This window comes from Silene latifolia, chromosome 4, assembly GCF_048544455.1.
Source record: "Silene latifolia isolate original U9 population chromosome 4, ASM4854445v1, whole genome shotgun sequence".
Classification (NCBI taxonomy): Eukaryota; Viridiplantae; Streptophyta; class Magnoliopsida; order Caryophyllales; family Caryophyllaceae; genus Silene; species Silene latifolia.
In genome coordinates this window covers 4,715,497-4,742,324 of record NC_133529.1, presented here as the reverse complement: position 1 = coordinate 4,742,324, position 26,828 = coordinate 4,715,497, and the positions used below count along the sequence as shown (strand labels likewise).

The 26,828-nt window shown below is 36.6% G+C and overlaps 4 protein-coding genes and 1 long non-coding RNA gene across 6 annotated transcripts; 3 read left to right on the top strand and 2 right to left on the bottom strand.

The window, feature by feature from the left end:
- Positions 1-2,649: 2,649 nt before the first annotated feature.
- On the bottom strand, positions 2,650-7,065 carry LOC141650965 (betaine aldehyde dehydrogenase, chloroplastic-like). The gene is made up of 14 exons (XM_074458698.1): positions 6,987-7,065; positions 5,634-5,776; positions 5,421-5,501; positions 5,180-5,328; positions 4,986-5,005; positions 4,769-4,812; positions 4,623-4,689; positions 4,398-4,474; positions 4,190-4,303; positions 4,028-4,105; positions 3,786-3,937; positions 3,598-3,658; positions 3,404-3,510; positions 2,650-3,048 (listed from the first exon to the last, which is right to left on the bottom strand). The coding sequence occupies exons 1-14, from the start codon at positions 7,063-7,065 to the stop codon at positions 2,967-2,969; spliced, it is 1,254 nt and encodes a 417-aa protein (XP_074314799.1). The 3' UTR covers positions 2,650-2,966.
- On the top strand, positions 7,019-8,289 carry LOC141652000 (uncharacterized). The gene is made up of 2 exons (XM_074459674.1): positions 7,019-7,112; positions 7,354-8,289. The coding sequence occupies exons 1-2, from the start codon at positions 7,064-7,066 to the stop codon at positions 8,052-8,054; spliced, it is 750 nt and encodes a 249-aa protein (XP_074315775.1). The 5' UTR covers positions 7,019-7,063; the 3' UTR covers positions 8,055-8,289.
- A 2,851-nt stretch (positions 8,290-11,140) lies between these two features.
- LOC141651999 (uncharacterized) lies at positions 11,141-16,871 on the bottom strand. Of its 2 annotated transcripts, none has more exons than XR_012546931.1 (6): positions 16,782-16,871; positions 15,874-15,961; positions 12,559-12,640; positions 12,079-12,167; positions 11,900-11,992; positions 11,141-11,377 (listed from the first exon to the last, which is right to left on the bottom strand). It is a non-coding gene; the product is annotated as an uncharacterized LOC141651999 (long non-coding RNA). The 2 variants fall into 2 exon arrangements; XR_012546930.1 differs by having other exon boundaries at positions 11,900-11,980.
- LOC141652653 (protein JINGUBANG-like) lies at positions 13,607-15,081 on the top strand. Its single transcript, XM_074460205.1, has one exon. The coding sequence runs from the start codon at positions 13,697-13,699 to the stop codon at positions 14,927-14,929; it is 1,233 nt and encodes a 410-aa protein (XP_074316306.1). The 5' UTR covers positions 13,607-13,696; the 3' UTR covers positions 14,930-15,081.
- Positions 16,872-18,199: 1,328 nt separating the features above from the next.
- Positions 18,200-20,131, top strand: LOC141651998 (uncharacterized). Its single transcript, XM_074459673.1, has 2 exons — positions 18,200-18,401; positions 19,506-20,131. The coding sequence occupies exons 1-2, from the start codon at positions 18,393-18,395 to the stop codon at positions 19,962-19,964; spliced, it is 468 nt and encodes a 155-aa protein (XP_074315774.1). The 5' UTR covers positions 18,200-18,392; the 3' UTR covers positions 19,965-20,131.
- The last annotated feature ends 6,697 nt before the right edge of the window (positions 20,132-26,828 follow it).

Below are 26,828 nucleotides of genomic sequence, written 5' to 3'. Positions count from 1 at the left end.
TTTTTGGAACGTGAAGAACATGTTTAAACTGAAGATTGTGCATCGTAAACGAACCTGTATTAGCGATTTGGAGAGCCGAGCCATCACCTATTATGAGGTCATCAAGACCGTCATAGGGTGAATAAAATGCGAGGGTGTCCAAGTCATGTGTCAAATGGTGTGACGTGCCACTGTCGAATAAGAAGTTGGGGTTTGGAGCGGTGTTGGCGAAGGGTTGATTGTTGGGAACGACATGTGCATATGACGAGTTGCCGTAGTTGGCAACATGGGCTTGCGGTGGAGTATTGTGTTGACGGTAGGTGGGTTCAGGAAACGTGATATTGGGAAAGAGTTTCCGGAAAAGAGGGCAATTAGCGATGACATGACCCACTTCTCGACACCATTGGCATCGACCTTTGAAGGGGCGAGGAGCGGACTGGTTATGTTGTTGATATTGAGAGGTGGGTTGATGATATGGGGTGGCCGATTGGTGATAGTTGTTGGCCGACTGGTGGAAGTTTGGTGTGGTTGATGGACGAGGGTTGCCACGTTGGTGATGGGTTTGTCGATAGGCAGGATTGGCAGACGGTGAGAACTGATTTTGGGTGGTTGGGTTGTCATGTTTAATAAGAAGTTCATGTTGTAACAATTTCTCGTGAAGTGCCTCGAAGGTTATAGGTGTATCGCGGGCACGGACGGTGGTAATAACGGGTTTAAAGGTCTAATAATCAAGACCTTTTAGGACTTGGGCAATAATATCTTCTGGGTCAAGGATTTTGCCCATAAGAGCTAATTGGTCGACACAAACTTTGATGGAGTTCATGTAATCTGAGACGGTTTGTTCCGTAGTTTTGGTGATGGAATCAAAGCGTTCTTTTAGTTGCATGATATGAGCCCGAGAGGGGTTGGCGTAGGTTGAAGCAAGGATATCCCATGCTTCCTTTGCGGTTTTCGCTCTTACAATTAAAGGTTGTAAGACAGTAGACAAGGTACCCATGAGGGCACCAAGGATTAGTCTATCCTGTTTGAGCCATGTCAAAAAGGACGGGTTTGGTTGTTGAACGTTATTAGCGTCGGTGATGGTTTCGCTTGGTGGTTGATCGGTGCCGGTTACGAAGCCAAGAAGGCTGAAACCGAAGAGTATATTAGTGAGTTGAAACCGCCATGCGGTGTAGTTAAGAGGGTTAAGCTTAACACAATGGTTGAGGTTAAGCGATGTTAATGGTTTTGTTGTTTCATGAGGATTGGGTACGACAATGTCGTTGTTGTTGATATTAGCTGCCATGATGCTTGACGGAATGAAGAGAGAAGAGGAGGTTGTGCGGCGTTTGAAGGAAAGAGGTTTTGGTCGGAGATTAGGGTTGGATCGATTGGAGACTCTCTAATACCATATAAGACTTAGAAGTTTATGGGAATAATAAGTTGTATTCACAAAGCTGATGGTACATGGTTTATATAGTTTACAATTTGTGCAAATAAGGTAAGAATTATAATTACAAAAGATATGAGATGCTATATTTACAATATACAAAGATTTACTTGAATATTTCCTAATGGGTGTTGCTCTTTCACATACGGATTTTACTCAATCACATACGCATTTTACCTTTTTACCCCTTTCATTTTTTTCTTTACCCTCCCTCTCTCCTACAGTTACATCACCTTTAAACAAGAACGAGTAGCTTCTCCGACACCCTTGCCGCCACCGTCAATCCGTCATCCCCTTACTTGAGCACCACCAGCAGCTCGTCGGCGCCTAACCTTAACTAACCAACACCTATACTTTGTCGTCGACCACCCTTCCGTCGCCAACCACGAAGAACCCCTTGCGCGACCTATCCCCTTTCGACAGCCACCTACGACAAACGCACATAAAGCCATCAAGGGCATAACCGTAGACCATAGTAAATCACAATTGAGCCATCCACACCTGACCTCCTTAACCACCCATAGGAACCCCCAAAATTGACCACCCGAACTCCATCAATGCCCTTTCTTCGTCCTTTGCATCTCCCTCGCACGCCATCGTCGTGATCCTCCGCCGAATCGAGACGCAACTACCGCTAACCTTAGGAGTTAGGATGCAAATTACCTGGTTCATCCAACCCATAATCATCCATTCTCCATCAAAATCAGTTGACAAAATTAACTAATTAAAAAAACGTAAAACAATTAAATTAACCTAATTAAATAAAATTAATGTAATGTATTGATAATAAATAGTAATTAGTTGTTCGATAGAAGATTTTAAGATCCACTGTTGAAGAATTTAGAAGGATTTTGTTGAGATTGTATGAGGAAAAAAAAAAAGAACAAGGTTGATGGTAAAAGGGTATGTGATGGAACTTTTATGAAAAAATGTATGTGAAAGAGTAAAATGCGTATGTGAAAGAGCAACACCGATGGAAATATGGTTAATAGTATATAAGCCTATTCAGTGATTGTAGTATATAAGCCTATTCAGTGATTGTAGTGAGTTTAAAGTTAGCCACTCATTGTATCATCAGCCTAATGCCTGCAAACATGAGCCTTCACGTTGTCACTCGGTCAACTAAAGGGTAAACTAGCTGCATTTACTGTTGTCATGCTGCAGTTAGATAGACAGATAGTCAAATAGTGCCGGGTCAATACCCGAAAATGCTCTCTTCCTATTTTTGCAATTACAACAGATAAACAAATGACCGGGACAGGGAGTAGCTTTATTGCGTGTGATCTTATTCTCTCGCTCATATGTTCCTCATAAGTTTATACAGTAGTTGACAGGATGCAATTGTATCCGAAAATGAAAAACTTAAACGACAGAAGATGAGAGTATTGAAGAACCGATATGGAATTTTAGACGAGTATTCTCCAAAATGAACATTGTACAAAAGGTTTACTCTGATAAAAAGGATAGATTTCCGAAAGATGCAAACAGACTCAAGTCCTCTGTTGATAACAACAGTAAGGTCGTTTGAAAGGCGTCTTGTTGAATGTTTCCACAGCTTTTAAGGAGACTTGTACCATCCCCACGGCTCGTCAGAGATATATTCAGTTACCTGCTTGATATTCAAGTAATTTTCGATACCCCTGCAAGATTACATGCGGATGTTAGGACACATTAAGACGAGCCTAACATTAATTCAATTTCTTCAAAATGCCTCGGTGATCAACAAATTGAGAGCATCATAACCATAGTTTTCAGTTTTTTTGCTGTCACAATTACTTGAGACATACACTGATACACGGAGTATAAAATAAGAATGCACGAGAAGTAGACTAGGCAAAACTGATCAGGACCAGGACCAGAACCAGAACCAGAACCAGCCTTATGAACGACACGAATATAATGGATCTGAAATGATCTAAACCTGACCAACCCAACCCCGTTTGTCAGATCTAACGAAGAGTGATATTACAGCTACATGATGGTAAAAGGTCTCACCATTCTCCAAGATCACGTCCAAAGCCACTACGCTTGATACCTCCCCAGGGAGCTTGGCAAAAGCATGGTTGTGAACAGTTGACCCACACAATGCCGGCTTGCAGTGCCTATAGAACAAATTTGACGATATTAAACAGCTGAAATTGTCATCCAGGAAATAGTTTGGCTTTCAGTTGATTGTAAAAATGTCTCACCTTTGTTACCCTCTCACACCTGTCAAGATCTTTCGATATCACAGCAGCACCTAAACCATAACTGCGAAACACAACGTTTGATGACCAATCAACAAACAACAAAATAGGATGGAGTTGTGGTACTCATGGAGAGTATCAATCAAAATTTTATAAACCGGGAAATCATGGAGACGGCATTAAAAGCTCACTGTGTATCATTTGCCAATTCAATGGCTTCATCTTCAGAGTTAAATGTTTTCACACACAAGACAGGACCGAAAACCTCCTCCCTCCATATTTGCATGGACGTGGATACATCACTTACGATGGTTGGTTCAACAAAATACCCTTTCGTCAGATGCTGCAATCATAACCATACAAAAATTTGGTTACTGAAGTCACATGGCAGCAAGGGTAACTTATTAATGAGCAACAGAGGTATGAATTTTACCTCAGGACGGGAACCTCCGCACAATATAGTCGCACCCTCACTCTCTGCTGTTGCAATGAACTTCATAACTTTCTCATACTGTAGCATACAAGGGAAACATCATAAGGTTTCATACCTTGTGGACTTGCAAAAGCAATAAGAAATGTAAAATACCCATTTTACCTGTCCCTTGCTAATTACAGGGCCCATTCGGCAACCTTCTTCAAATGGGTCGGAGATTTTTATGTTTTTTATCCATTTCATAAGCGTATCCAAAAATTCAGTTGCGATGTTTTCCTGAAAGTACATTGTAAAATGTAAACCATGAGGGTTTTGAGCAAATATGTTTATATCAGAGAATTGCTGGATTCCAAGAGATATGAACACTTACACGCACAAGCAATCTAGAGGTTGCGCTGCAGATTTGACCGGTTGTGCAAAAACAACCAAAAGCAGTCCATTCAGCAGCTATAAAATCAAATAAAGATCTCTGAGTTAAGATGTAACAAAAAGTCAAAAACGCTTCTCTGATGACCTATGTCTCGAGGCATTGAGCTTACTTTCGCCAAAGATTGAGATAGTAAGGTACCAATGTAGTTTACTAAGAGCAACTAACCTTTATCAAGTTCAACATCATCAAACACGATGATAGGACTTTTTCCTCCAAGTTTTAATGTAACCGGCTGCAAGAGATGCGAGTGTTAGAAACCATGACATCTAGAGGATGAACGACTTAATTGAACTAGATGCACTGTCACGCACCTTAACCAACTGGGCTGCTGAGGACATAATTTTGCTGCCAGTAACTGTATTTCAGATAACTTGATCAATACAACAAGAGCCACAAAAAACGGGGATACATAAACTTCCACACTCGCACGTATAACTTGAAAAGGAGGAGAGTGAAACCTTGTCAACATCAGGATGAGATGCTAATGGGGCACCAGCTTCGGTTCCCAATCCTGTCAAAATATTCAACACATTAGGAGTGGATAATTCCTTCAAAAACATGACGGAGATCATAATCATCATCTTTGGTTTTGATGAAAATATTGTCACAATTGGTTCATAAAACATCCAAACTTCATTTTTTTGGCACAATGACAATGACTAAGCTACTTCAGTTTCAGGGACAGGGGAAACTAAAGTTTCGAAAGATTCTGAGCAAAATACCATGGAGTAATCAGACCAACAACGCCAAGAGGCTGTTTTAATACATGAGCTTTAAATGTGTCCATAGAAAGGGAAAATGGAGCCTTTTGTTTAGCATCTAGGGCTTCCGCTTGATCAGCATAATATTCAAAACACGAAGCAACCTCATCCTAAGAAATTAGCAACAGTAAAGCAGATCATGGATAACTGCTGAGCAAGATAAAAACCAATAAAACATTTATTTTTTTCAAACACAACTCACAATGTCCGATACTGCTTCATCCCATGGCTTCCCAGTATCAAGAACTTCAAGTTTCGCAAGTTTATCTTTTCTCTCTTTGACCTGTATGAGAAAATGCACTTAGAAATAAAGTTTTTCCGGTTATTACTTTGCTGTCTTTTTCGAAATTTGACGGAAAATAATTTAACATTTCTATCTTAACAGCTTCAGCAAAAAAGCTACTAAACTCTATACCTCAGAAGCAATAGCGCGCAAGTACTTGGCACGATGAGCTCCAGTTGCAGATCCCCACTCTGTCCCCTTGTTCCGTGTAAGAGCTTTTCGAGCAGCAGCAACCACAGCCTCCACATCTTCAGCAGTTGCAGCCGGAATATCACCTAATACACCATTTCAAGAAAAAAGATATAAAAAACCCTCAACCCGAAAACTTCCAGATTCATTTTCAATGGCAAGGAGTTCATATCAACAGCATTCATATTTCAGACCTTATGCTGGTTGATTGTCTCAGAAATACATCAGTTTCAAGAATAAAAGTACCAGCCAGCAAATCAGCAATTCGCTAAATTGTTGGACACGTGACCAAAGTGAAATGTCGGAGTAACATAACACACAACTAACGTTCAAGTCTGTATATATCATAGTCTAAGCGAAAAGATCAAAACTTTTTGCTCCATATTAGAGATACACTGCACACAAATTCATATACTCTCTTGCCGCAGTTATTTATTTATCTTTGATTAAAATACTCCTTATAGTGAATATAAAAGGTAAACGAATGACTGAGACGGAAAGAGTATATTTGACTCAAAACCAAGTTGTACATTTCCAAGATATCACACAATCATGAATCATCCATCAAACTGAGACCTACATAAAAGAATTATTAACATGAAGCAACTAAAATAGAAAGGTTAACAGACCAATGATCTCCAAAATGGAATGTAATTTGTTTTGAAGATAAGGGGTGTTGTTGAGTATTGATGCTTACGGAATTTCGAACTTAGATGTAAATTATTGACTGGGATAATGGGAGTATTTTAGCCTTATTAATGTAATTTCAAGCTTGTCAACTCTTAAAAAGATGGTTGACCTTGTGTACGTTATTTGAAGGCTATTACGTACTTTGTTTACCCAGTGTGCCCAAAAAAAGTCATTTTTATCATTGTTTAACTTCTAGTCTTTATGGTTGACCCATTTACCATATCTACAAATTCAACTTGAAATTGGCCAAACCCATTTAATAATTAAAATTAAACTGTTGATTTGTAGATATGGTAAATAGGTCAACCGGGTCAGGTCAATTTTAAGTTTGCAAGAGTTCGGGTAAGGCCGAGTCATTTTGGGCTCGGGCCATTTCGGTTAAATTATTTTCATTCAAGTTATTTATTTATGGGTAATACTCCGTGTACACCACCAATAGACATTCAGATCAAGTCATACTCGGCTTTTAAAATTTGGGTACGAATCGTGTCATGTTGGGTCATGTGCCCAAAAATAGAAAGTACTCCGTATTTTTTATGTCAAAAGGTGTAGCGTTAACCCTGGATAATCACCTTTAAATTGTTGAAAGAGTCAGAAATATTAGACTTTGAATCCACAGTTCTTTTAAGTTGAAGTTGGAAATCCGAACCCTAATCCCCTTTTCACCAGCAGCTGCAGAAGACATGACGATTCAGGATTGTCTTTCTTTTAGTGACGTTCAGCGTTTAAAGGGTAAGCTACCTGATTTTACTGTTGTTTATTCATGCTGTAATATATTCGGAGCAGTAATTTATTGTCAGTTTTTGTTTTTCCGTAACAGTATTAGTTTGATCATCTAGTTTTACTGTTGTTTATTCATGCTATAATATATTCAGAGCAGTAATTTATCGTCAGTTTTTGTTTTTCGTAATGGTATTAGTTTGATCATCTAGTTTTTCAGAATTAATGATGAATTAGAACTTGATGTAAACAGATATTAACGTGACATTGGAGAGTAACGAAGGGGAATTTCTGTCGCCGATACCAAAATTTCTCCAGGAACCAACGGATAGGCATTTTTCCGAAGAACTTTATGAAGTTGTTGAACCAAATAGTGATGGGTCAATTCCCGAAGATGCTATCTTCTCCTTGCAATCAAGGGAAATACAATTCGCGAAAGAACTCATGGAGTCTTATAAGAGAATGTATCTGGAAAGATATAAAACAAAGAAGTTGTCGGCGGGGATGTCAGAGTTTCTGTGGCCATCAGATAAGGGTGATACTCAGGTTGAATTCAGGTCGCCTGTGCCGCGGTTCCCACCTCCTGGGCAACTCAGAGTTGTGTGTACCAATACGAGGGGTTCTGGTCATAGAAAAAGAAAAGCAGGTGGTGAATATTGTCTTGCAGCCAATAAAGACGGAACAGTTAACTGGCTTCCAGAGTCGGAATGTGTAGATGGGAACCATGTTTGGACAGTTCATTTGTTTGAGCGCCGTGCTGGAGAAGTGTTATATCTTAGGGATCAACTTCAGAGAACAGAACCAAATATCTACAACAATTGCGAGTTTACTTACATTGGTGGAAATGTTAATGGGTCCGGAACACAGACTATTGGGAATGTCACTACTAACCAATTGTTGGGCTTCAGAAAGGTTTATCAGCTGGTGCAGAAGTTTAGTGAGATCATTTCTTGATGATAATGCGCATTTCGTCATAGTTTTCCTTCTCTGAACAACGACTGTCAGTTACGACCATTCATTGATCATATTTTGTTGTAGACCTGTAGTACATGCTACCAAAGTGATCATTTTAACAGATGCTAAGTAGTATAGTTCATTGTAAGGATGCAAGTTTTTGGCTTTACCTTGTATTCCACGATTGTAGCATAGTCATTACATGATTAATAAAAGTTTGGTATTTGTCGTCCTCTGCATTTTCAGCAATTTAAACTGCATTCATGGATCCCCATGGATTTTCTTCAATCTAGTTACTGCAGAAATAATCGAGATAGAAAATTTTGCAACTGAGTTTAGACTGATGGTTCTTGGTACGCCTTATGAGAGTAGGATGCTTGTCAAACATTTTTCTGTGTAAACCGAGTGAGGCATTTTTGATATAGACTTGCTGATAAGTGTGATAACTGCTGCACATAGTAGTCAATGTCTTTGCTGATCAAGGGCTGAATTGCAACAAAGTTAGTTACACAAGTTTCATATGCTTACCATAGGAGGAGGATTATCCTACCTGGGGTTAAAGTTAGGACCTGCGGCAACGGGTCGTTGCCTGGGGCTGCACATCCCTGCCTAGGGTTGGACGTGGTGGTTCCACGTCTGGCCCCTTTGCGCTTTTTTTTTTTTGTTTTTTTGTTTTTTTTTTTGGAAATCAATGTCTTTGCTGATCAAGGGCTGCGGCAACCATGTCCCTGCCTGGGGTTAAAGTTAGGCCCTGCGGCCACCACGTCCTTGCCTGGGGTTGGACATGGTGGTTCCACGTCTGGCCCCTTTCCTTTTTTAAAAAAAAAAAGAAAAATCAGTTAGTTTATTGATATTTCGATTCGTTTAATATTGTAAATAGAAGTGTTTGGGGGTAGTTTATTAATATTGTCAACGATAATTAGTAATTCGACGACAACTATAATTAGTCGGTTCGTTGTTGAGGGGAAATTTGAAGTTTTGAAAGCGGTTTTTGATTTTAGTAAAATATTAGTATTTGTGGTTTAATTAGAAGGAAAGAGAAGGAAGGGGCATTTTGGGTAGTACGTTAATATTGTCGACGCAATTTGAAGTAAATCATCGACGACGAGTAGCATTGGGCTAAATAACAACCCGACTTTACTTCACATATGGGCCAAAAAGGGACATTGCAAACCCAAACATATTTGACACACAGTAGCCAAGAATTACTAGATTCTTTATTTCTTACTACTAATTTGGTTGTACTCTGTATGCAATTATGCATGAATAAAATTAAGCGCATTTTTGGTCACCAAACAGGCTTATTTTCATTTGAAACCAAAAAATTAAGCAAAAAGCGTAAACTTTTCAGGTTAAGTTGAGTTTTTTTGCTCGTGCATTCATAGATTTTACGAACAAAAACCGTCAATAAAATTGACAAAAACCAAACCACAAATCAAAGCAACTCCATACACGTAGCTTATTAAATCAATCAAACATTCATTATTGAAACTTACTGCTACACTAGACACGTTTCGAGTGTCCAAAATTCTTCAGAAAGTTTCTCAAACTCTTTACCAAAACAAGAGAAACAGCAACAGCAATGTCACATGAACAAGCAAACACTTCAAACGTAAAATCATTAACAAAAATATACTCCAACTTTATTCAAACCACCATTTTAGGCTATTACCATTCAGAGGAATCTTACTGAAAACATAGTAAAAACATAGAGGTAGGGCTGCTTTGGTAGTTTGATTAGTTGCAAGCTATAGGGGGAATGACGAGACGGGTCGCGAGACGTGGCGATATGAGGTGAATGCTAATGTCAGCAGATAAGTATTTCAGGTGGAAAATAATAGTCAGGAGCATCTTAGGTAAGAAAATGTTTGAGACCTAGCTAGATGAAAAAAGAGTTAAAGGAACATACCCTAGATTGTAGAGGCACATGGTGGTCTGATTTCATGATTTCATCTTGTACGTCATGATAATTCAGTAGTTCACCTAACCTTGAGAATTAACTTTTCCTTGCATTATACTGTAACAGAATAACAGATTAATAGTGATCACTGCAGGTTAAATAGTTAAGTACAGGGTAAAATTCTTTAGCATTTAATACTACTTTGGATGTGCAACAAATACATGTAAGCAAGTTCAAAGGATGGAATCCAATTCTCTGCATTCAAGCCGAAAAATCTTCCAAGTTCTTTATGAGGATACAAAAAACGCGAACTATTATGGTTAAATCTTTTGAAGTTTCTAGATAAAAGCAACGTTACCCCTATGTAAACTCGACAAGAAGATACACTAAGATATATACTTCAACCAGATAACAAGAAACAACAATGTTACCCCAGTGCCTCAATGGCTCCTGCACATTGTGGGGCAGAACCGCAGAAGGGGTCAGAAGTACGCAATCTTACCATTTGTTAACAGCACAAAAGGGCCAGATTCTGAGAATGAATGATATGTTTGTACGACTAATGTAGCTCAGTCTAACAAATCAGAGATGAATGACAATTGAAGCCACCAAGTTACCTCAGCAGAAAAAATGGTAGAGAGTAGAGACTTGTGATTTTGTGGTCTAAAAAAACAATTTCTAGCTGAGAAAAGGCCGGGTTTTTCTAACCAGCAGTTAATATTATACGACTAATGTAGCTCAGTTACACTCGAAAATCATTAATCTTAGTAGCCTGTCAGTACTCGTAATATATAAAAAGCAGTTTCAATAAAAGTAACACAACAACAACAACAACAACAACAACAACAACAACAACAACAACAAAAAGAAAAAGGAAAAGGAAAAACAAATTAGTTTGTAGATGCTTTGATTGTCTATGGTGTTTATGGCTGGTCTCAAACCCGGAAATAAGAGGATAGCAGCGGTTAAGTTGTGGAGATTACCATGAAACAAGCCACATTTTCGAGGCATCAATGGAAATTGCAATAGTACCTAGAGTCTTAACTCTTAAAGAGTCATTTGGCCAAAGAAACGTTCATAGGCTAGGATTAGTATGGTAAACAATTAAACATACAGTGACATGTTAAAAGATTATGCTGATAGAAGAAACACAAATGGAAATCATGTAAGAATATGATATCTCATGTCTGCCATAAGAAATATAGCACATGAAAGAGGACCCAGAGTCTCAGATTCATCCTGTTTCTATAATCTCTAGTCTCTATTAATCCCATGTCATAAAGATGGCATTATTTATCACAAGTAGGAGGCTGATATTATAATTAAACACAATTTGGCATCCTTTTTCCGCCGTGACGTAATTCAAACATCATTTTATACTTACAGTGCAAAATCTTCATCTCAGGTGTGGCCGAGTGGGTTCCTACAGACAAAGGAGGATGGACATTGGTACGCTGAGCAATATAATACTACTTTAAAAGGAAAAGTACACTTCAGAAACCACTTTCCATAATTTCTGTTAGTGTTTGGGGAATAGTAATTAGTAACTGAGTTGCAGAAAGCATAGACATAGGGTCCAGCTCCAAAGTTGGCATAGCTTATAGCACGAGGTTAAGACTTAAGCCATTATAACCTAAGCAACAGTAAGAAATATCCCTAATCTCAAATTATGTTAATATAACTATTATTGACTGTGATACCGAAACTAACAAGGCATATTAAGTTAAACCCGATAAAATCATTCACTATTGTCTCTTAGACGAGACATAACAGACGTGGTCACGTGGCACGACACAAAAATAGCAATGTAGATAGTACAATAGCCTCAATTACGAAATGCGAATAAGATTACTAGTTTTAATCTTGGGAGTTTACTTAAATGCTCCTAGTTTCGGAAAAAAATTGCCTCTTTCTTGCAGCAAAATAATGAACCAACAGTAATTACCACAACATACAGAGAAACATCTCAGGTGCTGGTCTGTTGCATCAGTATCCTCTTCCTAAGTTGTGGAAATTAGACATTCAACTGAAACATTTCCTATCACAGTAAGTGGCACAGATGTCGCAACGAGAATTGAACTCGGAATAGGAGAAGAGGACAAGGGAAAGCAGCGTAAAAGTTACCTCAGTGAATGATATTGCTTCTTAAAGAACCAAAATCAACGGTTAAGGGCTCAAGGGTCAAATGAAGCCAGAAAAGTACTTTCATGCAGCTGAATTTTAGCCAAAAATACATATTTATAGTGAAACATAGAAGAAAAGAATGCTATGATAATTGCATTAAAAAACAGTCTAGAAATCTACATGCACATGGGCCTATTACCCTTTAGCTCATAAGGTTTGGTGCCCTGTTCTATAGACATTGATGCCTAGCTATAAAATTTTTCTTGAAAGAAAGTATCCTCATGAATCAGCATAAAAAAGACGATTTACGTCTTCAAACACTCTTAAATCACCATAAATACGACGCGACAAGAATATCGAGGCTACAAATTTTTTGGGTTACAAGAACTTCATGTCACATACTGAAATATGAAGCGCAATGGAGAAAAATGGAAAGTGAAGAACTGAAGAAACTGTTGGAAGAATGGATAAAAAACTTACCAAGCAGCAGTGACTTCGATACACTTTGTTTTAGCTACTAATTGGGACAGAGGATCCTCTTTCATCAGTATCGTAAGTGTCCCTAGCAACAAAGCATAGAACAAGCTAAGTAGCAGCTAAAATAAAGCAAAAGAAATAGGAAACTGAGAGCAAAGCATCTTAATCATCAAATTGACATTGCAACAACTCCCATTTTAAAAGAACAATGCTGCTGCCAGACTCATATTTTCTATTAGTATAAACATAACTATTGCACAATCATATGGACTAATAAGCTGTTCAATGCACTTTACAACTAACTAAGATTACTAACCAAACTAGTTTTGTTTATAATAGTGTTAAGCACAAGATCACTATAAATGGAACAAGAGTACGTGTCGCGTTGACGGGCAAATTCAGAGCAGACACCTAGAAGATATTAGTTACAAGCCATTGTTTTATGTATTCTTATTAAAATCCTGTTTAGGTGATAATAGATATACATGTAACTTGCTGTCTTGCTTATCATATTTTATGTGGGAATCAGCCAATGCAAAGGGCTAAATTATCAATATAAGTCAAATCATGGAACTTAAAAAATGTTACAAAATAGCACAGAAAAACAACTGCACATGATATAGATAACATTAAGACAAATGATGTACTAGATTATAGATAAAAGAATTATGACAAAATCATTCTGCGATTTTCATTTCATCTATTTTCACAGGTTTCAACCACCCAACATTAGAGACAAATTCCTATCTAATTACCAAAGTCATAATCCTAGTTTAGTAATTAAATATATAGCGTACTAACCAATCATCTAACAAAAGCACAGCACAAAAGGCAATTAAACAACTCATTTTCAGGTCAATATCAGATATGAAACGATAATCGTACAGGTAATCTGCTCATAATTTTAAACCTAGGGGAAAGGAAATGAATTATTTGCCTAAAAAACACTAATATGCATTTGTAGAACCTTTAATAATAGCAGGTGCTTTTATGGAAAAAAGGAAACACAAGAGGACTTATCACCACTATATAAAGCATACTGCCTATCAGAATTTATTCCTCCTCCTACACTTCATTTTCATTTTTCTCTAATACATCAAACTTTCCTCCCTTCTCCCTAAACGTCTTTATCTCCGGTAAGATGCAGACGATGACATATCATCTTCCATATCATTTGAGTGAAGAGTCAGAGTCAGACGGTCATAACTTAAGGTCGTCCTCCTTCTCCTCTGTCCCAAGCCTACCCAAAGTTTTAACTCTTACAGCAAATTCCGATCAACTAACTCATCTTCCAACCGTTCAAAGCTACTGTATAACCACTTTCACAGGTCATACCTCCAACATTTTCTCTCTTACTTTGGCTGGAAAATATCTATACAGTGGCTCTTCGGATAATGAAATCCGAATTTGGAAACGAAACCCTCTCAGCCATGAAGCAAATGATGAGAACCTATCCGATAATGTGGTCGCTCTAGGAAAGAGTGCAGTGAAGTGCATGGTGGTGTTAAACAACAAGCTCTTCACTGCACACCAAGACTGTAAAATCCGTGTATGGAAGACCAAATCTCAAGACCCACACCAGAACCACAGATATGAAAAAATAGCTAGCCTACCCACACTTGGTGACCGTACAGTCAAACTGCTAAACCCAAATAACCAAGTTCAGATTCGACGCCACAAAAAATGCACATGGGTACACCATGTGGACACTGTTTCTGCATTGGCCATATCGACGGATCAGTCCCTCCTTTACTCAGTTTCATGGGATCGGACACTAAAGATTTGGAGAAGGTCGGACTTCAAATGTTTGGAGTCTGTCACTCATGCACATGATGATGCTATAAATGCAGTTGTAGTGTCTAATGATGGAGCTGTTTACACAGGTTCAGCAGACAAGAAAATAAAGATATGGAGAAAGACGCCTGGAGCCAAGAAGCATTCTCTGGTTAGTACCCTAGAAGAGCATAAGTCTGGGATAAACGCCTTGGCGCTAAGCACAGATGGATCTTTGCTGTACTCCGGGGCATGTGATAGATCGATATTAGTGTGGGAAAAGAGAGGATACGATGAAGGAATGGATCTTCTGGGAGCACTAAGGGGACATACCAAGGCTATATTGTGCTTGGCTACAATAGATGATTTAGTTTGCAGTGGTTCAGCTGATAAAACTATCAGAGTTTGGAAGGCATTCGGGACAAACTATTCCTGCTTAGCAGTACTTCAAGGGCACCAAGGCCCAGTCAAGTGCTTGACTGCCGCAGTAGATTCTTATTATAGCAGACATGATAGCTCATCATCCTCTAATTATCTTCTCTATAGTGGTAGTTTAGATTGCAGTATTCGAGTATGGCATGTATTGCTCTCGCATCAGTGAACCATCATCACTTCTGTAAGTTTAGTACGTCAGCTTAGTAGAAACATCTGATGAATAAACAACATTGTAATGCTGTGGTTATGATAAAAATATATCTGTATCAGCAAGCTTTGACCCTCCCTTTTCATGAATTTTTCTGTTAACTGATTCAAGAGCTCCACAGAATTTATATATATACCAAAATGAATTCTCGCACAGTAGTTTCCAATGTATGACAAATGAAAAACACGTCCAACAGTGATGTGACACTGACATTTCTTTCCAATGAACGAAAAAAAAAAAGAAAAAAAAACTGTGTCAGGCCGCTTTTCTCCATTGTTAGAGCCTGGAGATCTCTTTAACCTGATTATCTAAATACATGATTTTCAGATCACTTGAAGAGAGCCATGCAGCATTCAGAAGTCAAAACAGATCACCATAATCGCTGACTACTGCCAATATTGACAGACGAAAGGATAAAATAAATTGGGGCAAGAACACAAAAGGTGGAAAATTATGGCCTTCTCTCTTTCCCAATTAATACCCACACTCATACACGCCCGTGCCTCAATACCTGCACAGATGCCCACTTACAGCCTGCATCTGAACAGGCTCCCTCTGTCGTACTACTTTGCACGGCCATGCTCAGCCCACGCCTCAACTTTTGCCTATCCCCTACCTCTGTCCCTTCCGCATAGTCTTATACTTCCCACCTTCACCGCTTCACCACAGCCACTCCCAGTTCCACTTCAACTCTGCACGTACCTCTGCCTTAACCTCTACCTTCACACACTACGATTTAGTTCTTCATTTACTTCGTACTCCATTGTCTTATCTTTAAAAAATTGTTAATGTTTCAGGTCAGTTAATCCTCGCATAAATTTAGCAAGCAAATTATTTCAGTGTACTGCTAAACAAAAATGCAACGATAACCTAAATAAAAGTAAGCTGAAAATTTAACTTACAGAAGAGCAGTTATGTGCTAAGTTGATGCTAGAAACTCAAGCTGATCATAGCTTTAGTTGTACAGGGCTTGGACGCTTCCCCGACAGCCTGAAAAGCAATTAGATAATGCAGTAACCTTACTATAGAATTAGGAATGTAAATGTAGTAATCTTTTATGTCTTCTATGAATATCGGTTTCCAACTCTATCTACGTCTCTTTACTACTGAACATAACATCACAGGCATTTATCAGTTGCAGATTCTTGATAAGCTTTGTTTCGCCTAATTAATTGGCATGGCATCGGTCTAGAATCAAAGAAGTTATCGCATTCTTACAGAACAAAATGGTTATTCAGTTCAGTTATTCTCCCATTGCCAGTCCAATTAATCAATGACAACAGAATAAGGCCGGATAACAGCAGACAAAAAGGGACCTTTTTGTAGCAGGAAGACGGAAAACTCGAAAGGCAACATAATCTACACCAACAAAATCTCGCTAATCCTTTGGTTTTGGCACAAAGACCAAGGAAAGAGATTGGGCTAATTATTAGATGACAAGAGGACCAAATTGAGGGTGAAGGATCAAATTGTTCATCAAATGCAATCCTAAAATAGAAAGGACAACAACTGATGAGACACCCAAAAATGGAATAGGACAACAAATGACCGGGACAGAGGGAGAGTATACTCGCTCGTTCACATTTAACTTGTGACGTGGGAGGCGGAACAATATCACCATAACCTCACAATACACATTAGTCGCAACTTTAAACAATGTTGATATGGAAATGGTTGTTTCGATAAATCAAACTCGACAATTCTACATTTTCTCCGTCTAAATTGGAGAAATCAATAACCAAAATGCGCAGAAATCAATAATAACTGTTAAACTGAGAACTTCGTGTATAATAAGATGAAGAAGAAGCACCTGATTAGATGTAAACAGAAACTTGATCCTTCAATTGAAGATTTAGGGATTCAAAATGCGGAAATTTTAGGGAAGAAGTAGTAATTAGGGTTTTACAATAGAGGTTTAGTAAGGTTAGACCGACCTAAATTGTACTCCTCCGTCTCAGTCATTTGTTTACCTTTCATATTCTTTGTAAGGCGTAATTTAATCCGGTAAATAATGATTGAGACAGAGTGAATAGCGAGCGCGTAAGGTGTTCGATGAAAGTCCTAAGAGAAATGGGGAGAAAATGGTTTTACCGCGTAAACATAACAGTATTTCCCGCCTAATTTTCCTTTGCTGTGGAGAAGTGTAACGGTTTTCGAAATCGGGTTTGTATACACATTTGGTTTGGGCCACAAGCCAATGCCTGCTAGCAATCAAATTGCTATATTATCCATAGCACACTGATTTAACCCATTACTTGACTATCAACATTTTGTGCGGGCCTACTTCGAATTTTGACCCACGGGTCACGAACAAGCAAGTTAGTGAGTTTTGTAGGGGTGGGCAGTAAAGTGAATTATACATTTGATGTAGTACATGGTATAGTTTTTGAGCATTAAGATAAAGTTTTTGAGTTTTAATTTAAAAAATTTGAGTTTCATTATAAAAATTTTGAGTTCATTTAGTTAAACATTAATCTCAAAAAGTTACATTATAACCCAAAAAAATTACATATAAGTTCAGAAAAATTTGAGTTTTGACATCATAAAAGTAAAATGTAATTTATAAACTCTATAGAACTCAAAAAAATACACAAATACTCAAAAACTCATTAAGTGTGAGGTAGTACATCTGATGTACAATCCTTTTTCTCGTTTGCAGACTGCAATCGTGTTTGGTACTCAACGGGTTATTACTAGCAGAAATAAATCGGTTATAAATAATGGATTAGATTAACGGGTTTGACTAGTATATTTTAACTAACAAATTTATTAAAAGTGTTTGCTAATTAATAGGTTTAGGTTTATAAATTATTGTATTTTTGTGTAAATGGGTAAAAACTCATTTTTATTTCTATCTACTAAATAAAGTCAATATGCGGGGGGATAGCATATCGTAAAATAGTACATTGAAGCTCAACATACTGTTTTGATATGTCATTTACCAAACACTTAAATTAGTAGATTGATGCAAACATTTTTTTTTTTTGGCAGCTGTAAAAAGAGGTATCCTAACTAGTCATAACCTTACATGCAAGGTCATGAACAATATTATTACAATTAGTCTCCTGTATAACAGATGTATCCGTTATTATAGTGAAACGGGTCAAGTTGATATCATTTAAGAAGAATTTGGTTGGGTATAATTTTGAGAAATTAAATAATTTTAAAAAGAGAAATAAATTAACAAATATTGTTTTCTATATTCCTTCCTAAAATCGCGTTATTTTTTCGATTCACCCAAAACAAACTACGCTTTCTCTTCTCTACTCACTTTTCTCCCTTCTCTCTCTACTTCCATAAACCCTACCTTTTTTCTTCCCCAAAAAATTGTTGCAGATCCGAAAAATTGGGTCTAATTTTCCAGAGATGAAGCGCGTGAAAAGGGTAGCAAGAAAGGGCGCGGGTGAAGCAGTCTCTAGTGATGTTGAAGGTATGATTTAGTGATTTAATAGTACTAATTAATTTGTATGTAGTTTCATAATCCTTAAAATTGTTGGTCGTGTTTTTGTTTTTGTTTTAAGGAGACGAAATTCCAACAAAAGTAGCTACAAATAACAATAAGAGAAAAACCAATTTTTGATCGTATGTAGAATTTGGTTAATTACTTTAAATTTGTGTTATTTTTTCTTGGTTGTGACCAACCTGATTAAAGTAGTGGCCATTTTTTCGCTGCGAAAAGAATATGCCCAATTTTACGCTATATATAGATCTTGATTAATTACCAAAGGGTTCTGTTATTTTGAGTAGTTTGTGACCATTCAATTCTACTTAGTGACCAAATTTAAGTTTTATATAGTTTAACATTTGATTAAAAATGGTTGTTTTACATTGTTTGTGACCATTATTATTAAATTTGTGGCCATTTGTTTGGATTTCTGTTTGTACCATATTACGAGAAGGTTGTGACCATTCTGATTTAACTAGTGGCTATTTTTTGGATGAGCATAAAATGTGACCGATTATAAGCTATGTATAGTTTTTGATTAATTACCAATATGTTGTATTATTTTGAGTTGTTTGTGACCATTTTGGTGTAGTTAGTAGTTATTTATTGGTTGTGTATTTTATGTACTATTATAGCTGAAATATAATTGGTATTTTGTATCATATTAAGCTTATAATGTGACCAATTTTAAACTATTTGTAGCTTTTGATTAATTACCATAGAATTGTGACCGTTCTGGTTTAGTTTGTGACCATTTTTTGGTTGAGATCAGAATGGGACCAACAATTTCACATTGTAATTGATTTTTGACCATTTAATATGTAGAAGTAAAGCATTACTCTGTTTATAGTTTAGTTAGTTAAAAATGTGACAAATATTGTTTTCGACCATTCTGCCGACCTCAGTGTCTATATATTTTATCTGTTGGCATACTAACATATTAAAAATATTGTTTGTAACCTCTTTAGATTATATCGTGACCATTTATTTTTTGATTGTGACCGTTCTTCTGAACTTAGTCGTTGTTAGCATACTAACTCAATTTTATAAAGTATAGTAATTGTTTGTTCATGTTATTCTCTTTTATAGCCACGTTTGGTGAATTGGATGATGACAAAGCGGGATTTGGAACTTGTATCAAGGTTACATGAGATTAGAACTAAAGAAGTGGAAAAGCAGGCTAATGTCACCCCGATTGTTGAAGAGGAGGTTCGTGAGGAGATTGAAGGAGAGTTTACACAAGCGTTGAAGGATCCAAACTTCTTGGCCCAATTTCTAGATATGGGTAGAAGGATTGATGAGATAGCGGAAATGAAGTTGGTTGAGACGCCCTCCTTTGACCTTGGGATCGATTCAATTGGTATCAATGATTCAATTGGTACTAATGATACCAACTGTCCTGAACCTTCACAAAAGAAGAGCGTGCATTGTCCTAAGCGACCACGAGATTCAAACAAAAGCGTGTATGTAAGAAGATGCACAAGGTTGGCAACGAAGAAAGGAGCTGAGGGGGTCGTTGTAGAGGATGATTGCGTAAAGGATAAGTAGCAGATTTGTGAAGTTGTTGGAAAAACATTGTTATTTTAATTGGATTTGGTAGATGATTAAAAACTGTTGTTGCTTTCTAATTGAAATCTTCGTTTAAATTGCGAACATATATGAATTGAACACATCCTATTTCGGTAATCTATTTCAAGTGAATGAACATCTATGAATTGAACGCATTATCTCTTGACTGTTTCTATAGTACGCATTGTTATTTAATTAGTCATTTACTTTTGTGGCTATATATCTGCTTTTTGTAGCCACATACAGACATATCTACTATTTGTACGTTGTTACTAATAACAAATCATGAAACTAGTTTGTAACCTCTATAGATCAGATCGTGACCTTTTTTTTGTGGGATCATTCTTCTGAAATTAGTGGCAATTAGTGCCTACTGTCAAAATTTTTCTATTTTTGTAGCTTATTATGATTAAATTGTAACCAAATTTAGGAACATTTGTTGAAGAGTAATTTTTAAATGTTTGTGACCATTCTTTTATACTAAGTGACCAATTTTAAACTAGTTGTAATTTTTAATTGAATTAGTTATTTTATCTTGTGGCCGTATATCCACTATTTGTGGCCATGTATCTGCTATTTATATAGCTTGTTATTAGCAACATATCATGAAACAAAATGTGACCAAATATCGGAAAATGTAGGTCGAAAAAATAAATATGTGACAATTTAATTAGAAAAACAATGTATATTTATTTGGTGAGCATAATGACTAGCTACCTTCAAAAATTTAAGCAAAACAAAAATGCATTGTTCCAACTAACACAGAATAAAAAAATATTTTGCTTATAAGAGCCTAGGAATGGGAGTGTATGGCAGTTCGGCCTCATTTGTTTTAGCGGAACGGTTTGACTTTCGTTTTTGTATCCAGCTTTTCTTCCATTGTTTACGCCCCTTCTGTTGGATATGCCATTGACATAACCTATGTCTTGAAGTTGGATAAACCTAGCAATTGAGTGATAACATTTGATCAGGGGTAACTATTAATAGCGTAATTATAGAATGTATCCATTTTACTATGAATATGTGACCATTTAATTACATTAAGTAACCATACTATAACAGGTTAAAGTAATGAAACATCAACCATTTTTTTAAGCACATAATAGCCACTAATTTAGCCTGAATGGTCATAAACAACAAAAAATAACACAATTCTATAGTAGTTAATCAATACCTACACATAGCTTAAAATTGGTCACATTCTGATCTTAATTAGATACAAAAAACGGATTTAATTCAGAACCTAAAAATGGCCACTAATTTCGTCAGAATGGTCACAAACAACACAAAATAACACAATTCTATAGTAGTTAATCAAAACTTGCACATAGCTTAAAATTGGTCACATTCTGATCTTAATAAGATACAAAAAAAGGATTTAATTCAAAACCTAAAAATGGCCGATTTGTATTATTTTGAAAGATAGAACATTGAACGCATTGAAATTATACAAAAGGACATTCAGGCTGAATTTAGAGGCATTATTTTGAAAGATAGAACATTGAACATTGAAATTAGATGAAAGAACATTCAGGCTGAATTTTGGACGATTTGCATTATTTTGAAAGATAGAACAAAAGTCGTTCAATGACATTGCTAAATCATCAGTGAAATGGGACGAAATTAAGACTACAAAAAAACATTCATTACCTTCTTTTAAAGAAAGAATTGATCCGTCCTTCAAAATAATAGAACTAGGATTAGCATCTTCATCTACAGATGGGCTGACAATATCGTCGTGATGAAGTGCGAGTATTGTATCATCATTGTCATTAATCATCTTTCGCAGGAAAAAAAAATGAATGAAAAGAGAGGGAAGGCAGAGGTAGAAGATGAAACTGAAAAAATGTAAACGTGGGATAATAAAAAGTCAAAAGAGAATATTGTAAATAAGGTATGCGTATTATCTAGTTGCTATTTTTGTGGAAATTATATTTTTTTAAACATATGCCTAATTAAATCAACCCATTTCACATGTTATTTGGGTTTAAATAACCAGTATCCGAGTCCGTTTCACTATTGTCGTGTTTACAACCGTTGTAAACAAGAATTTGCGATATTATTAAATGATTTGATTATGCTGAAAATTTTCAAACATGTTAAACGATTTGATGCAAACATGTTATATGATTTGCATATGCTGAAAATTTTCACTCTATACTGTTTACCAAACGGAGTTTGTGTCTTTATCTATTTCAAAAATCTCGTCTCTACTTGCTAGTGTTGTTGGTCAGACGGCCGGGTTAAATGGGCGGGATGACCCATGAACTACTATTGTTATTGTGGGTAGATTATGATTTTATGAATTACGGAATATGATTTATGATCGAAGTTAGATTAAATTAATTTTATTCACGTTGCAGGATTTGTAAACAGTCTTTTCAAGAGATGACAATATAATTATAAGTATCGTATAAATATGAAATTTTAATTTTAGAGTTATTTAGAAAAGTCCTATTATAAAGACGATTTTCTATAATGCAGAAATGGGAAAATCACTTAAAAGAATTTTCAAGTTTATTCTCTAGCTTATACTCCGTACAATGTAATTAGGGATGTTCACTATGCCGGGACACAAGTCGCGTCGGGCCGAGTGGCATGTTTGCTTGAGTTTGCGGACTTGCAGCCCATGTACGGTCCAAACTTGACGCCGATCTGGGTCGGTTCAGTTTTGTCCATCCCGAGCCCATCCCACTAAGTAGCGGGTCAAGGCAGACCGGCTAGGCCGACTTAATTTTTTATTTATTTTTAGTGTTAGGATCGGGCTGGGTCGAGGAGTTGCAGCACTAGGCTGACCCGAGAATGACACAAGGCTGTCCCACGGGCCGGTCGAACTACAAAAAACTGGCCCGCATGATCGAGTTAGGTCGAGTTGGTCCACACACTTGAACAACCCTAAATGTAATGGATTCGTAATTTGTATTTCTAGTTTTCTACCAATTTAACTTATTATTTCACAAACTTTGTACCCCTTCAATTTCATAAACATGTATAGAATCATGGGTCCAATAACATGGAAAAGAAGAAGATGAGACATTGGATAAATAGGTGAGGGTTCATTGAGTAGGAGAGCTAAGCCAAATTAGAATTAGAATAGAAAAAGCATAAATTCTCATTTGTGACGGCGATATCCGTCACAAACTTGTGACGAATACCGTTTTTTCTCACAAAATGTCCATTGAGAGGTGAGTGAGAAGCACATGAGGGTGCCCCACCTTGTTCCCTCTCCCTTTCTGTGAGAAGTCACAAACTTGTTATGAGATTAGCCCGTCATAAGCAAGACTAACTATAGAAAAAGATTGACTGAATATTGATCAGAAATATTCTGAGATGCAAATGCTTTCACTTTAAGAATAAGAATTACTAGATATTCTTGATTTGGCATCTTTAGTGGGAACCCCTGTCAAAGATAAAGCATAATTAGGCATATCATCTCATTTTTTAACTTTTTTCCATGTGATTTTATAGGGTTTCTTCTTCATTAACACAAATTCTCATTACAGACGGGAGATATTCGTCTATAGTTATAGACGAGCCAAATATTCACCTACTTTAAGCATAAGACAAGCAACAAGTTGCATGATGGGGCCCAAAAATGTCACAACTTTAAGCATATTTGACCCGTATTTCACTTTAGACGGATATATCCGTCTATAATGAGACTAATTGATTCATTAATACCATGCGCACACAATCATATATGCTAAATATATACTCAAAACCGGCCATATGCTAAATATATACTTTTAACTGTATAAATAACGCTTTTTTAACGTGTGGCATCTGAAAACAAATTCAATACTGAGTAAAGAAAGAATCAAAAAAATGTAATATGAGAAATGTAAATATCAATTCACTTGGCTAATTGTAATAAATGGACATCTACATATTAAAGTATACGGAAAATTCACGTGGTACCCTTAAACTTTGCCATTTTGCACGAGGTACCCAACTTTTTAAGTTTGTGCGCATATTATACTTGAGATTTGATTTTGAAGCACAACGTACCCTTTCTATCGTTATTTATTAGAATATAGTTCGTTAGTTAACAATAATTAGTTAACTCAAGTTAGAAAGTTGGTTAGAAGTTTGTTACACCAACAATATGAGCTATAAATAAAGCTCATCCTTGTATTCTGTTTCTTACACAATTATAATCAATACAAACATTCTTCTTCTTCGTTTCTATACTCTCTCTCTCTCTCTCTCTCTCTCTCTCTCTCTCTCTCAAAGCTATTACATAATACACACAGTTCATACATCAATCATGAAGATTTCTGGGTTTGAACATGGTAGCATCGTTCAGTATTGAGATTCTGGCTTTCTTCTGTTCTATTTCTTGCCTGCTTTTGATCAAGAAATAGGTATTATAATCTCGCTTCCGCATTCAATTCGTTTGTAGATTATTTCTGTGATTCTTTTCTTATTAAGTTCTTCCAAGTTTCTGCTACTGTGTGATTTGATCTTTCAATCATGCTTGATTCTACTGGTAATTCTGATTCTGCTAGTTATGATTACTATGATGACCCATTGTTTTTGTCTACTGCTGATCAACCGACTGCATCTTTATCTACTTTACCTTTTGATGGCCATGATTTCATGGGGTGAAAAGGGGGGGTCCTTATGTCATTAGCAGCTAAGAACAAAGTTGGGTTCGTTAATGGGACTTGTCCAAAACCACCTACTTCTGATAAAAGGTTTAATCAGTGGTTAAGATGTGATTAAATGGTTTTGCGCTGGATTTCAAATTCTTTGGAGAAGTCTCTGAAGGAGAGTCTGAAGTATGTAAGGTCCTCTAAAGAACTTTGGGGTGAATTTTTGGAAGGATTTGGTCAAGCAAATGCTTTAGAGGTTTATCAATTGACTAAGGAATTGGGAGATGTAGTTCAAGATAATCTTTCATTGATCGAGTATTATGGCAAAATGAAGAATCTTTGGGAGACTTGGATTGTCTAGACCTTCTACCAGTTTGTAGTTGTGGTAAGATTGATCTTTGTTCTTGTACCTTGATGAGAAGGATGGTTGAAAGGGAGAACAATGCAAAATTAATCCAATTTTTTGATGAATTTGAACCAGGGGTATGATAACATTAGAACTCATATTCTTTCTATGGATCCACTTCCTTCGTTTAACAAGGTGTTAGGGCTTCTGCAGAAGATAGAGAGGCAGAAACAGATAACTGATTATGTTGCTAGTTTAACCGACTCTAATGCTTATGCAAGTTTCAAGCAACCTGAACAAGACAGGGTGGTTTTCAGAGTTCCAAGAATTCTGGTGCAGTTGTCATTAAACATTGTGATCACTGCTTCAGGGATGGTCATACCAGGGAGACTTGCTTTGGATTGGTTAAATGCCCACATTGCAATAAAACTGGTCATAATCCTGATCATTGTTTCTCAATAAGAGGTTTTCCTGGTGATAAGAAGGGCAAAGGTAAGGGGACTTTTGCCAAAAACAACCAGTCATAGAAAGCAGCTAATTCTGCAGATGTTATGGGTTTTGAATCACCTTTGGATGATGCTTCTTTGGAGCTTGCTGCTCATTCTGGTTACAATGCTGCTGATAAAAGTAATAGTTCTACTGTAGTTGGTTCACTGAATGCTGATGTTTTGGATGGGCTTATTACTTCTGTTGTTGATCAGGTTCTTAAAAGAATTTCTGATCAACAACCATATCTTTCTTCTGCCAATTTTGCAGGTAAGTATTATGTTCAGTCTCATGTTTTTATAGCTCATAAATCTGCTTGTATGCTTGACTGGATTGTGGATACTGGAGAATCAGATCATATGACATATGATCTGAAGCTATTATCTGATATACATGAGTTTAAAACACCTGTTAAAGTTGGACTACCTGATGGGAGTGTTAAATTGGTTTATAAAATGGGGGCTGTTAGATTAACTGATGACATACATTTGCTGCATGTATTTCTTATTCCTGATTTTAAGCAAAATTTGTTGTCAATTAGTAAATTTTTGGATCATAACAAGTTAACTGTGTTGTTTACTGCTCATGGTTGCTATTTCATGACATTTCAACTAAGAAAAGTGTTGCTACAGGGAAAAAGGATTGGGGATCTTTACAGGATTTTTAAACCTTTGCAGCATAATATCAGTACTGTTTTTGTTAAATTGGTCAAAAATATTGTTGTTAATATAGTTCAGGAATACATACTATCTACAACAAAGGACTATACTAATAAAGCTTTAGCTTCTTCAAATAAGTTTGATAATATAGTTTTATTTCATACAAGATTAGGGCATATGTCTTTTAATAAAGTCAAGTTTGTATCTGATCAGACTGTTGGAATAAAAGAAGATTTACATTGTCATACCTGTATCTTAGCTAAGCATCATAAAATTCCTTTTCCAATTAGTAGTAGTAGAGCTACTCATTGCTTTCATTTGCTTCATATGGATGTATGGGTCCATTAGGACACCCACAATGACTGGTGCTAAATATTTTCTGACTATACTTGATGACTACTCAAGAAACACATGGACTATATTGTTTCAGAACAAGGATCAAGTTTCCTCCTTAATAAAGGATTATTTTGCTTAGGTTGAGACACGGTTTAAAGGCACAGTTAATTGATTAGATCTGACAATGGCACAAAATTTTTGCAAGATTTTTGTGGCAATTTGTTTAAATCAAAGGGTATTGTGCATCAGCCTAGTGTTGTTGGGACACCTTAACAAAATGGGAGGTTAGAGAGAAAGCATAGACACCTACTAGAAACAGCTAGGGCTCTAAGATTTCATGCTAACCTACCTATCAAGTTTTGGGGTGACTGTTTACTAACTGCTACATATTTGATTAATCTCATGCCTTCACCTGTCATAC